Below are 14,631 nucleotides of genomic sequence, written 5' to 3'. Positions count from 1 at the left end.
TATCGTAGTCTCTCACTATCGTCGAATAAATTAATCATTGAATTTGCTTGTTATATGATATTGAGATTCACCAGCGCCTCGGTTTGTGAATGTGTATAAAGAATTTTTTCGCCGGGTTCAGCCAGCTTTCTTCATGCAGATTATAATTGCAGGGCTAAGTTCGCAATCCTGTCGAGACTACGAATTTGTTGCGTTCTCTGACTTAGGTTTTAATAATCTGATTACTGAATACATGAATCTAATTCTTCACATCTCTGAACTAGGGCCGCCTTTTCAGGAAAAATAAAGAGCTGCAATATAGGAAATGTCACTTTAAGAAAGGCATGCAAAGTTGATAGAGCATTTTTTCCTTAATCCTGTGCAAGCACATAAGTGTTTTAAAAAGAAGGATGGGGGGTCTTGGGTGTGGTCTGAATGGAGAACCCCCCAGAAGATTCTTTGCATTTTTCATTCTCAATTCCTGCACTTCTGGAGTATCTACAGCGAAGCCTGACAACAACCTAACGTTTAATTGTTGCTGTTTGTATAACTGTACATTAAATTTTCCTACTTTGAGTATGCATTTTGAGACGTCACCAAATATTTCGTGCACATTAATTGGATAATATTCGCTAAGACATGCCAACCTATAGTTGGGTCAATAGTTCAACCGTTCAATAAAAACTATTATTTAAAACAAAGCTTATAATGAATGGTGAAAAATTCATGGGTTATTTCATCCCATATAATTACTCCATCAAAAAAGTATATAAGTACTCTATCAACTGAGCAATTCATTGTAGAATTCATAAAATATTCCAGACACCCAGAAAGTCCTTTTGTTCTTCGAATAATTGCAGAATTACTTAGAAATACGATGAAGTTTGTTTGGTCACTAAAAAAACCCTCCTTAATTGTTTCAATAACAAATTAATGTTCGAGCATTAATAAAAAGAACAGTTTTACGTATTATATCGTTTTTTTAAATCAACTGCTGATTAAAATATAGTATGAATAAATTATTTTAGGCGATTCGCAATATTTTTCTCGAATATTCATCCGTTTGCCAACCGAAACAATTAATGCAAAAACTGTAGGTTCATGGCTTAGAAAAATACATTTTCTTTTAACGGGAAATTAAACCAAAATTGAATTAACCTGGAAGTTTTCTTTGCCAAACCCTTCCCGGACCACGTTTTATAAAGTAATAATTTTTTTTAATCTCTTCCAGAAGCCATGTTTGGACCAGGTTACATGTGCAACCTCTGAAGACAACACGAGAATGTCAAAAAGTAGGAAGTGTCAGTCAGATTCTGACTGCATCGAAAACGAATATTGTCATGAGTTTCATCGACTTTGTGTCAAACCCGTCGAAGTGGTTACACCGGTGAAGACCTCAGTAAAAAGATGCTCAAGAGATTCAGATTGCAGAATGGCAGAATATTGCCACGTATTCTGGAGAATATGTCTCCCAGTGCGACGAGTAAATTACAGGCAGCCACCGACTAAACGGCCATCCTGGTATTGTTACACGTCAAAAGATTGTAAAATGAACGAACAATGCCATAGACGTTTCCACACGTGTTACACAAGGCCAGGAATGGCGACCGTCCGAAGAGAAGCAGGGAATTCCCGAAGATGCGAAACGACAAGCGAGTGCGGAGCGAATTTTTATTGCCATGTTCACTTTCGTATTTGTCTTGAAAACACACCAACTGCAAATAAATCACCGTCGAAAACCAGGAAACAAAAACGATGTAGTTCGGAAACTCTTTGCCCAAAAGGCATGCTTTGCCATCATTTCTGGAGTATATGCTATATTCCCGCCCGGGTAATGACGTTGCCTAAGAAAAATAAAACGCAGCAATGTCAAATTGATAGTGATTGTGGACCAAACGAGTTTTGTCATGTCATGGTAACACCAGCAGGTCACGTGGTAGCAAGGCAAAGACGAAGTACGCAAAGGATATGTCTTCCTCGAAGATTTCAAAAGATAAAGAGGAATAACAAAGGCAGGGCGTGTAAGACTGCTGCTGATTGCGGTCCGAACAGATGCTGTTTGAAGAAATTAGGTGTCTGCATGGCATACAAACTGCCTGGGGAAATGTGTCTCATTGAAAAGGTGAGAAACTTTTCAATAGTCCAACTAAACACAGAAGAAAATATATTGTTGTATCTTTAATATTTGTCAAAATGATACAAATATGACTTGAGCATGCGAATAAAATAATTTGTTGATGAACTCATAACTAAAATCCAGGGGCCGCGGAAGTTCGTTAAGTTGGGGTGGGGGCTTATATTCATATATTCGTGTTAGCAGTTAGCATAAAAACAATCAATTTCAAAAGAGACTAATAATACTTAAACGTAAATATATATATATATTATTATAATATATATATATATATATATATATATATATATCCTCCCCTCTACTTAACGATTTTGCGCGGCCCCTGGTAAAATCCCGCATACACCAACACCGTAGTGGCGGATCCGCAGGGTTAGGCAACATAAATTGAAAGACTTATTAATAACAACGCAATTGGTCATGGATTTCTAAAGAATACTTTTAAATAAAAAATCTACCAATGCGATAACGATTTTGAGCTGTAGTAATTTATTTTGCCTAAAAGTTAATCCGCCAATGACCGATGGAAGAGATAGTTGGTTACATGTTGTTTTCTTTTTTGCACTCACAACGTTTTTATTCTAGGCTGATTTCGCGTGCCCTTGTGCTAGTGGATCTGTGTGCAAAACGAAGGGGAAATGGGCATCTCCTAGAAGGATTATCAACAAAATGAAACTGCCTCAAACAGCTGCTAATCATATCTTGATGGGAAAAAATAAAAGGAAACATCAAGTTGGAAAATGCACTCCGTCGTCTTTGTAAAATGTTTAGTTGCCTGCCACTGTAATTAACACATAAAGAACGCAGGTTAATGACACGCATGCGCGACGTTTTGAAAAAATCCAAACCAACTCGCTGCATGCAATGAATTGTCACAATGAACGATTTGCACATTTTTCAGCTTTACTTACGCACAAAAGGTCATTCATAAATGCCAAGTTTGCAATATATGTCACCGATAGTTAGTGACCACCGACAATAGTCATCTGACGTTGATCATGCGACATACGATAACTATCCTCAAAGACCTTTGTACTATAGCAAAATTTTCACTGCAACATGAATTTGTACTTATCCAACCAATTAAAATATAACCACTTTGCAACAGATCCCTGATGTGTATTTTTCGTACGAGAGAAATAATTATGTGGAATGTTCATTTTCAAAAAGCTCTTCAGCTGAAATTACAGTGAAGTAAAACGCTACGATTTTAGACACTGACTGTTCAATGACATTGTGACTCTGTGGTATAGATAGAGAAACAAGGATATGTATGTAAGCCGGCCACGAATCAAAATGGGCATTAATTGCAACGTTTTCTGGTAGGGACACGCCTTTAAACGTTGATTCTAATAACGAGCAAGTAATATCATTTTTGCAATACTAAATTTAAATCCAAGATACGCAAAGGAACCTATGAATTTCTCCTGATATATGCACCATGTATTAGGTTATTATAGTTTCCAATCGACGCGTGCAGCAACGGATATAATCGGTTTGGAATAAGATAAGCCTCTCAAAAGTGTCAACCTCTTTTGCTTTTGTATAATTCATATAATTCGTTGAAGAGCCTTATAACGTTGCATATCGGATGTGTTTTTGAAAAAAAATTCATTTCATTTCATTTAATCCTCGTCGCACTTCCTGCCGTGGACAAGGCCGGCACCAGACCTCACCATCGTGGTCTGTCCGCAGCACATCTCTCCGGAAAGTTCCAGGTCCACCCCTGTTGATTCACCACGGTCCGCCCCCAAGTTTCTTAGGATGCCTCTTTTCCTTTGGCCATTAGGGGCCCAGCGAAGAGCCTTCCTGACAGGGACGTTGAAGACATGCAGAGAACATGTCCCCCAAACCAACTCCATAGTCTTTGTCTAACATATCTAAGACTTACTAGTAATCAAGCTGCAAATATCATGAATTACATGAATTACAAGACAACGGCAAAGGAAGATGACATCAATGTTTTTCGATTGTATCTTATATCTTATATTGAATAATAATTTTACGTTACACATTTCGGTGCTGTAAGTCGCCTGTTGGCGTTTATGACCACTATTCTCGAATCGTTCCATCTGCCTAACATTTTGGATATGCACTGCAACAATTTCTTCAGTGAGTGTGAAAAGAGCTGTTCTTAATATTTCGTAAGGTAAGTTAGGTAACCGCTCCGTAACTCGTGAGGTAAGGGTAAACGGATAGTCTAAGGATAAAAACTTCAATTCAAACTTCAATTACTAAAGTTTAAGTCAGTTTAAATGAACGATACTGTCGAGTTTGTTTGAGCGTGAAGTATTCAATATTCATTGACCGAACTATTTCGATTGAACATCTCGGATAGGCAGCCTGGTGCCGATTTTTGTACTTATAACACTACGATTTGCATTGTCTGGTGAATCTTAGGAATGACGAGATGAAGATCACAAACAAACAATCAGTTTCAAAAAGTCTTGGGACAGGTAGACTAATAAACTGCCGTTCGCAGTAATTTGCTGCCCTATCGCCCCATAATCAATGTTGCGAACATCTAACACATGTGTTAGATGTTGCTCAACGCATCAACAACACGGAATGGGGGGAGGGGTCATGAAAAGCTGGTAATTTCGCGTTAGATAAAGTTTGCACCTATTTTTGCTCAAGTTCTTTTGAAACTGATTGTACTTGAAAGTAAAATGACAAAACCTATATCATGAAGACAATATGATTCGGAATGACAATATATGCCATATAAGATGAAGTACCCAACGTTATTGATAAATCTTGAAGAAATAGGAATCTTCATTTTGATCAAACTGGTGCAAGATAATAACTTTGCCTCATAGAACTCTCTGTCATAACTTATCTTTGATTTAATTATTTTAATTATTTGAAGCTATTTTATAGTACTACATTTTGCTCGGTCACCTACATCTACGTAGGTTAATGCATCTACGCCTTTTGGTAATATTGATTAGTAACGGTTTTCTCCTAACATGATCAAAACAAGAAATGCCATTTTCTGAATTTCTAACTTTGTTGGCAAGAAGAAAGAAAAGTGCTGTTTACCAGGAAAATATTTCACGTTAAAAAACTATTAGCCTATTATCGTGAAAGTATTTCATATTATACACAAAGGATACTGGACACATACCACTAGAAAGTTATGATTACAACTATTATTCACGACTAAATTGGCCAGTCCAACGATTAATATGGACATCTGGACTGGTCGCAGCTACTTTAGTTTATGTACCATTTTCTGTTTTACAATGTTCTCAGGAAGCATGTGGTCATTGGAATACTAAAGAATCTTATTTTTAGAAAGTAGTTACCACTATGACTACACAGAATAGTGCTTGTGTAAGCACTAGCAATGGTAGGTATATGTTGGTACCTGGTAGGTCTACTGAAATTTAAAGAGAACTGTTGAACTGGCGATGGTTCAGGCCTGGTTTTACCAAGACTCTGAGTTTTTAATAAGGGTTGGTAGGCCCCATCACATGCACAGAGCCAAATGCAGTTTGAAGAGTCAAAACTAAGATTAAAAATGGCTGTGTCATTCCCAAGGCTTTTTTGAATCCTCAGTGAGTAGGGAGTCATCAGGAAGAATACCAAAACCAAAGCATCCACTTAGGGCACTTAAATAACTCACCTTTTTTCACTTTTTACATTATGTAATTGTTCATTTTCATTTAGGTAATACTCTAACAACAACAGCTTCATCAACCCCCAGCAACCCGGTTCCAACCAGCATGCTTTCCTTCCGTTTTGCAACACCAAACAACACACAAACACCCTATTATATATCATCTGATATAGTTCTAAGGCAAGTAGTTGTTGCCCAACTTTTTTAGTGTTTGTGTTTGATAGGAAAAGTTTAGTATTTAAGGCCTATATTTTACAATGTAGATGTATGAGCCCAAAAATTTAGTGGAGAAACAAATCTACACTAATGAATTGTAAAAACTGAAAAAAAAAATTAAAAAGTAATTCTTTAGAAACCTAATTTCTGTATTTTACAGCAAAAACTTCTTGATTAGGCAAACTGATGTAAGCACAGTGTTTGTTTAATTCCTCAGTCCCAGTCCAATCTCAGGGACTTTTTGAAATTTGATTCCTTTGGAACCTTGGAAATGAGTCTTTCATAAAAAAAATATCTCAGATACACGTATTACTATAAACTATATAAAATTTTAAATATTCTAAAATAAATGCAGAATTTCTAAGCAATTTATCTGTGTATTTAGGGGTACTAAAATAGGAACTGTAATATGACTCAAAAGGCCAGTTTGAACATAGACAATCCAGAAGATTGGCTTCTGGATTGTCTATGGTTAGAGGCAGTTGGCTTGATTGCCTAATTTGATTTTTGCCTTGCTTTTCAGTGGTGGTATCGCACAGCAGAACAGAAGGAGAATTGTTCACAATGAAGGTACATATTTTATTCATGTATACTGTTTTTTGTACTGGTACTAATTTCACTTGCTTCAATTGTTTCACAATCTTTTCATTCCAAAGATGATGCATTTTGAATATTTATTTAGGTACACACAAGCTTTGTGTCTTGTTTAGTGTATGCATCTGAATAATAATTGTCTAAATTTTTTTAGTTGAAAAACGGAGGAAAGATAAAATCACTAATTGGATAAAGAAACTTGCAGACCTTTTGCCAAGACATCGTGTTACTAAACAGGTAAATTTACAATGAAAAAACCTCCTCAGGTGGACAAAGAGTTGCCTTCAATACATCTCCACAATAAAGCTTGAGGTTTAGGCAAAAATTAGTTTTTGGACTTTTGGAAATTGAAAAAAAGCTGTCAATGCCTGTCTGCAATTGCAATTTTTGCCATGATTTCAGGTGCATTTTTCTTTCTTTGATGGATGAGAATAAGTGGATAAAGGCATGTGGACATCGCAGCATTCCTATCTGTCCACTTGTGCACATCCATTAAAGGAAGAAAGTTGCAAAATTGTATACGGATAATTTTCAGATTATCAAAATGAGTTCTATAACAGGCAATAGCGTAGAGGCTACACTTGACATGCGAGCAAACTGAGAACGAACCTCTATCTTTCCCTATAATAAATATGCCTCACTTCTAAAACTAACACTTTAAAACTCGTTTATATATACACCAAAAGGTAAAAAAGTGTTCGCTGTTTGTTTAGGAAAGGCTGTATCTCGGACGATTCGTACATTGACGATGATTCACATTACTTTAGTATTGAACAATACGCCATTTCGACCAAACCTGAGAATGTGCTCTTGAACATGTACTTATGCGACAAATTATACGGGAAATTTGACATGCGAAATTTGTTGGAGAAATCGGGACAGTTTAGATAAAACCGCGGTTAATAGAACTATGATAAAACTAAGCAGAGAAATCCTGCTTTTTTTAATTTTCCTTTTTCTTGTTGAAGTTTGGAAGTCAGTAAACTGATTACGTTTTGAAGTAGTCATAATCCGGTGAATTACTTTGGAATAGTCTCAATGAGAAAACATCGTCCTAAACACTGTTTTATAGAGATTCAAGTTTTAAGATTTTTTCCGCGCTTGTTCTTTCGAAAAATCTATTGCCTTCACCCAAGCTTGTAAGAGATCCTGCTTACAGCCGGTTAAATATTATCCCGTACGTAGATGTTTCCGCCGAATGTATTAAGTTATTTAGTACATTGATATGATGTATGTTTTTAGAGCAAGAATTATGTGTTAGAGACAGCTTGTGAATATATTAAAGAACTTAATGGCATTAGCACAGAATTCAGTGAGCTGAAGCTAAGCAAGCAATTACTGGGTATGTTGACAGTATTTTTCATTTTTGTATTCCGAAGTTTCGTGTGTTTACTTTACAGTGACATTACGATTTTATGTTATACACAATTGGTTCAATGGTACATCGTTTTGGGGAAACGTGGTATAAAGCGACACGACTTTCCAAAGCACGTTTTTGCTCCAGAGTCCAGACACCACCATTTGTAGTTCATTGGTTAAATATTAGCAGTGGTACATGTACTTACCTTCAACTCATCCTTTAACCCGTGCTTGGTACTCTGTGCCTGAACTGTTCTGTGCAGGAATCATCCTTTATCGTCGAGATTTAGTAATATGACTTCCGCGTCTTCGTAAAAGCCTATTATATTTTTCCATGACCTGTCATCCTAGACATATTCTTGCTTCATTCGGCTGAAATATGTACAATAGACCTGTACGTACAGTAGCTGCACATGCGTGAAAGTAATCGACGATCCATTGCCTGATATCGTAAAAGAAAATTATGGAAAGGCACTTGAAACCTATATGATGCACTTTTGATGAAATTAATCAGGCATTTTCGATATCTTCAGGAGTAATACGGATATCTTTTGTTTCGGTTTCTCTCATTAACCAGTTTTTTCTTCGAACACTGGGGAAAACCTTTTACCCTTTTACTTAACGGTTTTTTTTATATAGCTACTGTACAAACATATGTCAAACTTTTGCGCTGCATGTCGCGTGCATTGTTCTCTTTCTTTTCAATTCTAACTGATCGTTAGAGTAGTTTTTAGCTACTTTATAACAGTTACTTGTGCTCGTTGCTCGTACAGCGCCTGTGATAAATGTCTTTCGTTGACTATGATCAAACTTAGAGTGATGATTTGAACGGTTTAAGAGATATTTTGGTAATAGATTTACCGCGATAGCTTTTTCCACCCGAGGTATAGTTAATTATTTAGCGTGATTTATACGAATCGCCATTGAAATCCAAATTTATACTGTTGTATCTGGTTGATTTTCACTACTTTCATATATTACTGTAGGTGTGGTATAGCTACTGTAGAACATAATTTTTATGGCCCTTCTATATTGCCCTTATGCGTGTGATTATTTTACAGTTCATGATATATTGTACTCATGCACTGTCAAGATTACTGGTATTTGAAGAATATGTAATTTTCTTCACCAAACCAGTTAATACGCGAGTTTTCCATGGCGACGTTTATCTCAGAAAGTAAAGATAATACTGTATTAATTAATAAATACTGTACATATGATATTATATAAGCTTGCATTTTAGCAAACATTAACAGCCCAATGAGAATATACTTAGCTTCCGGGCTGTCACTGGACAATGCTCTACAAAAATAACAGTTAAGCACGCTAAGAAATACTTTAATTTGATTACCACAAAGCCGCATATTATAATCACATAATCTTTTATGTAATTCACAATCCATTAAGATTATGGATATTTGTTATCAAATGGCGGACACTGAAGAAACATCGAAGGTGGTCAAGGCTTGAAGATCATCATATTCTCTCTGAAGTCTGTATTAAACGACTAAGATTGAACGGAACCAGCAAAAAAAATCTAAATTCGTTCTTATCAGTGATGACGTACATCAACAGAACTGATGGCCATTTGGAAAATGTGAAAATCAAGAAGAGAGCGACTGGGTTGCAAATATTTTTGAGGAAGGCGATTGGGAAGACGCAATACTTCCTGGAAGACTGTCTTTCGCAGTTTAGCGACGTTAAGTCAAGCTGTGATGATTTGTCGTACACCATGCACGGTGTTGTAAAGAACGATGTAAATTATATGATCGTTGAAAATGCATCTTGTTCAAATGGAGTGAACGAAAATCAAAAAGGCTACTTCCGTTCAAGAGCATAATTCTTGCGAAACCAACTGTTGCTAAGCATTTCAACACAGGTAGTCTAATCATCTAGATTAGCGAGATAGTTGCAGTAGTAGTAGTAGCCCGTTGCATCGTTTCTATCCCAGTATGTATAGCTGCGAGAAAGACATGACATATTAAATTTGTAGTGATTTTGCCGTAAAAAACTAGGCATGCTAACTTTTGCGTGACGTCTGTCTTGGAAAAAAGGATTACTAATGTAGATTTATCTTTCTAGAACAAGAAGTATCAGAGCTGAAAAACAAGGTGAACAAACTCGAGGAGGAGAACAAACGTTTATCACAACTCATTCATGATAACAAAGTAACATTACCAAGTACATGGAGTGATGCATCCGTAATTACGACAACGATGAGAGCAACATCTTCATCAAGAAACTCCAATACCCAAACGTGTTCTTCTGCATGCACGCAAGCGACAGATTCAACACCGCAGGCGCGAACCTTGGTACCAGGTGCTCCTGATTTAACACCGATATCGAATAATTCAAGTATAACTAATCGGCTTTCAGTCACATCCATATTATCGAGCGCGAACAATCAGCAGACTGCGTCAAACTCTAGAAGTAAAACTTACGACAGGCTCGCAACAGCCGGTTCGATGAATAAGAATATGGTTGTTTCGACTCAGTCATCGAACACACCAAGAGGCGGCATGTGCGTACCAACGACTAGAACACCCAATGCCCACAGAAGGCATAACCTAACCGAAACAGTACTTGGTAGTGGGTTACCACAAACTTCGAGATCATCACATATGTCCACTTCAGCAAGTGACATAACTAAGTGACCCTCGCAAGCCGGGAACCTTCTGTGAACGCCCCTGTCCAACCAAGTTTTGCACCGCTAACTCAAACCACCATGGTTTCAAGTGTCGCCAATGCGAACACCATTGCCCAGTTTTCGCAGCAATCTACTCTAGCTCCTACTTCATTTGAAAGAGGATTTACGCAGCAAGTACGACCGAACCAAGTACAAGACAATATTTCGCAATTACCATACAGTATTGATGCCTTGACGGGTAACCAGACGTCGCATACACGGCACCAGGGTTCTGGAACAGGGCATCTTACAAGCTTTTCTGCAGAGTCGCTAATTGGACGTCAACAACCGAGTAATGATATCGTTGTGATGAACACTCCAGTCAATCAACCAGTTATCCAAAATACTTTCACATTAACACACCCGACAACTCTAACAAACTCCAGTGTTCCATCGAGCAGCGCGCCACCACAAAGCTTTTCGAATTTCTCAGCTCTTTCCTTAGTCGGAAGCAATGATGCGTTTTCCGTGAGCTCAAGTTCTGCCACCCAGACATTACCACGTTCTACAACCACCGTGCACGACACGGCTAATATATCCCAATCAAGCAATCAGATGTTTACCGACTTTTCAACCGAATCGTTGATAGGGCCTAGCGAATTCACTTCAGACTTTGCTATCGATAATCTTATATCGCGGTCAGACTCCAACGTTCACATGGCTACGGTCAACCCAAATCTGATTCAATCATTTGGTAAAGGAAACGACCCAATGATTTCGAGTGTGAGTGGTGATCATGTCAACCACTCGTCGCACAATTTTGATCCTCCTGGTCTCAATATCGGAGGAGTGTTTTCTCCCCATCTGTATCCAACATACTGGAGTTAGCATGGTGGAGAATTTCTTGTTCTTCCAGTCTCGCAGACTCGCAGTATACAGGGGAAAGTTCACACCGCGGTTTTCTCTTATTATACTACAGTACTGAGACATATGTGTATCGAAGACGAAGTGTTTCAAAGGAGGAAAAGCTTGAAGTATTTCGCCACCAGTTGATAGACCAGTTATATCAACATTGCTCCTGATGTGGCGTTATTTAATGCGAATGGCGATTGGGAACTTTTCACCATGCGGTGTATCCAATTGTTTATGATTAGCGTACTGTAGTAGGCCTTATTGGTACTACTATTATTAATAATTTGACAATTTCTATGGCGCTTTCTGTATGAAATGATCGAAAGCGCAAGCGGTACTATGCTGCTCAAGCGAAAACATTGGATTTAAATACTAGCCAATTAGTTAAAAGAAAAATTTTGGCGAAATTGTTATCTCTCTCTCTCTCTCTCTCTACATAATGGTTTTGTGCAGCCTGCCATATTTTGGGGGTGTTATTCCTCGATCTTCACTGCGAATGGGTGGAAACGACAGATACTACATCTGGTCATAAACCTGCAATTGGACTTTAATATCTCACTAATGCGAGTTCTCTGCTACTAGATTATTGATGAGGTTTCGAATCACCTGAAATAGGAAACACGTAAATCGCACCATTGTGTAAAGAAGAATTGCACTCTGACGTGGAGCGGACACCGCAATACCTGATGCGGTTGCAAGACTCAATGGAACACCTCTGGTCCAAAATGACTGAATCTGTAAGGAATAAAATACAACCGTTTTTGATCACCGAAATAAAGTGTTATATACAATCTCGTATATTTAAATGCTCTCATAATTATGGAATGGAAGATAAGGTTATCCCTATAGTCCGGTTGTATAGAATATTATTATAGTTTCAAAACTGCAGTTTTTGCAAAGTATTAACCTTAAGCAATATAAAAGAAACACAGAGATCAGGGACTTGTACAATCCAATAGAAATTCATTTAATATCCCTAAATATAGCTATTGCATATTTGCTCGTTATATATAATTTTTTATCACACATCGCTGGATTTTATTAGATATTTATGCAAATGATTAAAAATAATATTTATAAGAATGTAAAATATAATAAAATGGAGAATTTAGTTGTACCCTGAACACTAATGGTTTATATCTTCTTACATTAATGTCCGGCAGGAGTCAATTTGTGTAGAGTGATAATTAGTTTGTGGTACAATTGTAAAATGTTACAACTTATATACGTTTATACGCTTCGTGAGCCGTCTTGAGAAAATACTTTAAATAATTTTGCAGTTTAAAAGGAGTGTGGGGCAGGACCAGAAATGATGCTACAATTACTTATTACGAACTTATTCGTTCGCTTTACACACATATATGGGGTATATCATGAATTTTCGCTTTCTTTTCGATCACAAAACATCGAATGTTTTATGTTCATATTATATATGATGTTGTGTTTTTACTCCATAGATTTCATTGTAATAAGTCGTTTCACGCATGCGTGTTTGCGTTCAGCTAAGTGCTAAGTCATTCAAAGTTAAAACAATAACAAGTAATTTTCTGCTACACTATTCAAATTCTAACAATAGATGAATTTAAAATAGTGTCCGCGTGTTTTGAGACATGCTACCTTTAGTTAGCTAATACTGGGGAGTTTAAGATTCACGACGCGGCCAGCTCGACGTCGCGCTTGCAAAACAAAGAAATACCACACGCGAGACAATCCTTAGTTCTCCATGACGGCAAACAAAAATGTCGTAACGAGCGGGTCAGGTAGCGTGTGAAGGAACTTTAATTACTCCACGGTTGTCTCGTTTTTTTTACTCCATTCTTTTTTTTGTGAAAATATTGTATTGCAGTACAATTACTTTAATAACATTTCCTGCTTGCAACCAATCAGCATTCAGTAATTTATCATGCAATAATACATGGAAAAACATGTTATTACATGCAGCTAGGTGATAAATAACTTGTCGGTAATAATTATTACACGAATATGTAGTTGGGTGTATATATTTAATATATATATTATATATATATTATATATATATATATATATAATATATATATATATACACCCATTTGCAAAAACGTTGGCCGCAGATAGATAGATAGATAGATACTCGAAGTCTAATTAGAATTGCATATTAATACATTTGCATGGGATTTCAATCATATTACACAACATATGCAATTCTAATTAGATTTCGGGTATCTATCTATATATCTATCTGCGGCCAACGTTTTTGCAAACGGGTGTATATATATATATATATATATATATATATATATTATATATATATATATATATATATATACATATATTACACCCAACTACATATTCGTGTAATAATATATTACCGACAAGTTATTTATCACCTAGCTGCATGTAATAACATGTTTTTCCATGTATTATTAGCATGATAAAATTACTGAATGCTGATTGGTTGCAAGCAGGAAATGTTATTAAAGTAATTGTACTGCAATACAATAATTTTCACAAAAAAAAGAAATGGAGTAAAAAAAACGAGACAACCGTGGAGTAATTAAAGTTCCTTCACACGCTACCTGACCCGCTCGTTACGACATTTTTGTTTGCCGTCATGGAGCAACTAAGGATTGTCTCGCGTGTGGTATTTCTTTGTTTTGCAAGCGCGACGTCGAGCTGGCCGCGTCGTGAATCTTAAACTCCCCAGTATTAGCTAACTAAAGGTAGCATGTCTCAAAACACGCGGACACTATTTTAAATTCATCTATTGTTAGAATTTGAATAGTGTAGCAGAAAATTACTTGTTATTGTTTTAACTTTGAATGACTTAGCACTTAGCTGAACGCAAACACGCATGCGTGAAACGACTTATTACAATGAAATCTATGGAGTAAAAACACAACATCATATATAATATGAACATAAAACATTCGATGTTTTGTGATCGAAAAGAAAGCGAAAATTCATGATATACCCCATATATGTGTGTAAAGCGAACGAATAAGTTCGTAATAAGTAATTGTAGCATCATTTCTGGTCCTGCCCCCACACTCTTTTAAACTGCAAAATTATTTAAAGTATTTTCTCAAGACGGCTCACGAAGCGTATAAACGTATATAAGTTGTAACATTTTACAATTGTACCACAAACTAATTATCACTCTACACAAATTGACTCCTGCCGGACATTAATGTAAGAAGATATAAACCATTAGTG

General features: G+C 36.6%; 2 protein-coding genes across 2 annotated transcripts; both read left to right on the top strand.

Moving 5' to 3' along the window:
• Positions 1-1,204: 1,204 nt before the first annotated feature.
• LOC114544309 lies at positions 1,205-3,212 on the top strand. Its single transcript, XM_028562977.1, has 2 exons — positions 1,205-2,101; positions 2,696-3,212. Exons 1-2 carry the CDS (start codon positions 1,262-1,264, stop codon positions 2,870-2,872), a joined length of 1,017 nt encoding a protein of 338 aa, XP_028418778.1. The 5' UTR covers positions 1,205-1,261; the 3' UTR covers positions 2,873-3,212.
• Positions 3,213-5,108: 1,896 nt separating this feature from the next.
• On the top strand, positions 5,109-12,091 carry LOC114544311 (upstream stimulatory factor 1-like). The gene is made up of 6 exons (XM_028562981.1): positions 5,109-5,462; positions 5,783-5,912; positions 6,472-6,518; positions 6,697-6,779; positions 7,785-7,884; positions 12,022-12,091. The coding sequence occupies exons 1-6, from the start codon at positions 5,423-5,425 to the stop codon at positions 12,027-12,029; spliced, it is 408 nt and encodes a 135-aa protein (XP_028418782.1). The 5' UTR covers positions 5,109-5,422; the 3' UTR covers positions 12,030-12,091.
• Positions 12,092-14,631: the final 2,540 nt, after the last annotated feature.

This window comes from Dendronephthya gigantea, unplaced genomic scaffold (assembly GCF_004324835.1).
Source record: "Dendronephthya gigantea isolate DGI-Jeju-01 unplaced genomic scaffold, DenGig_1.0 000723F, whole genome shotgun sequence".
Lineage (NCBI taxonomy): Eukaryota > Metazoa > Cnidaria > Anthozoa > Malacalcyonacea > Nephtheidae > Dendronephthya > Dendronephthya gigantea.
Note: the sequence above shows the minus strand (reverse complement) of the source record. Positions and strands in the feature narration are given on the sequence as shown.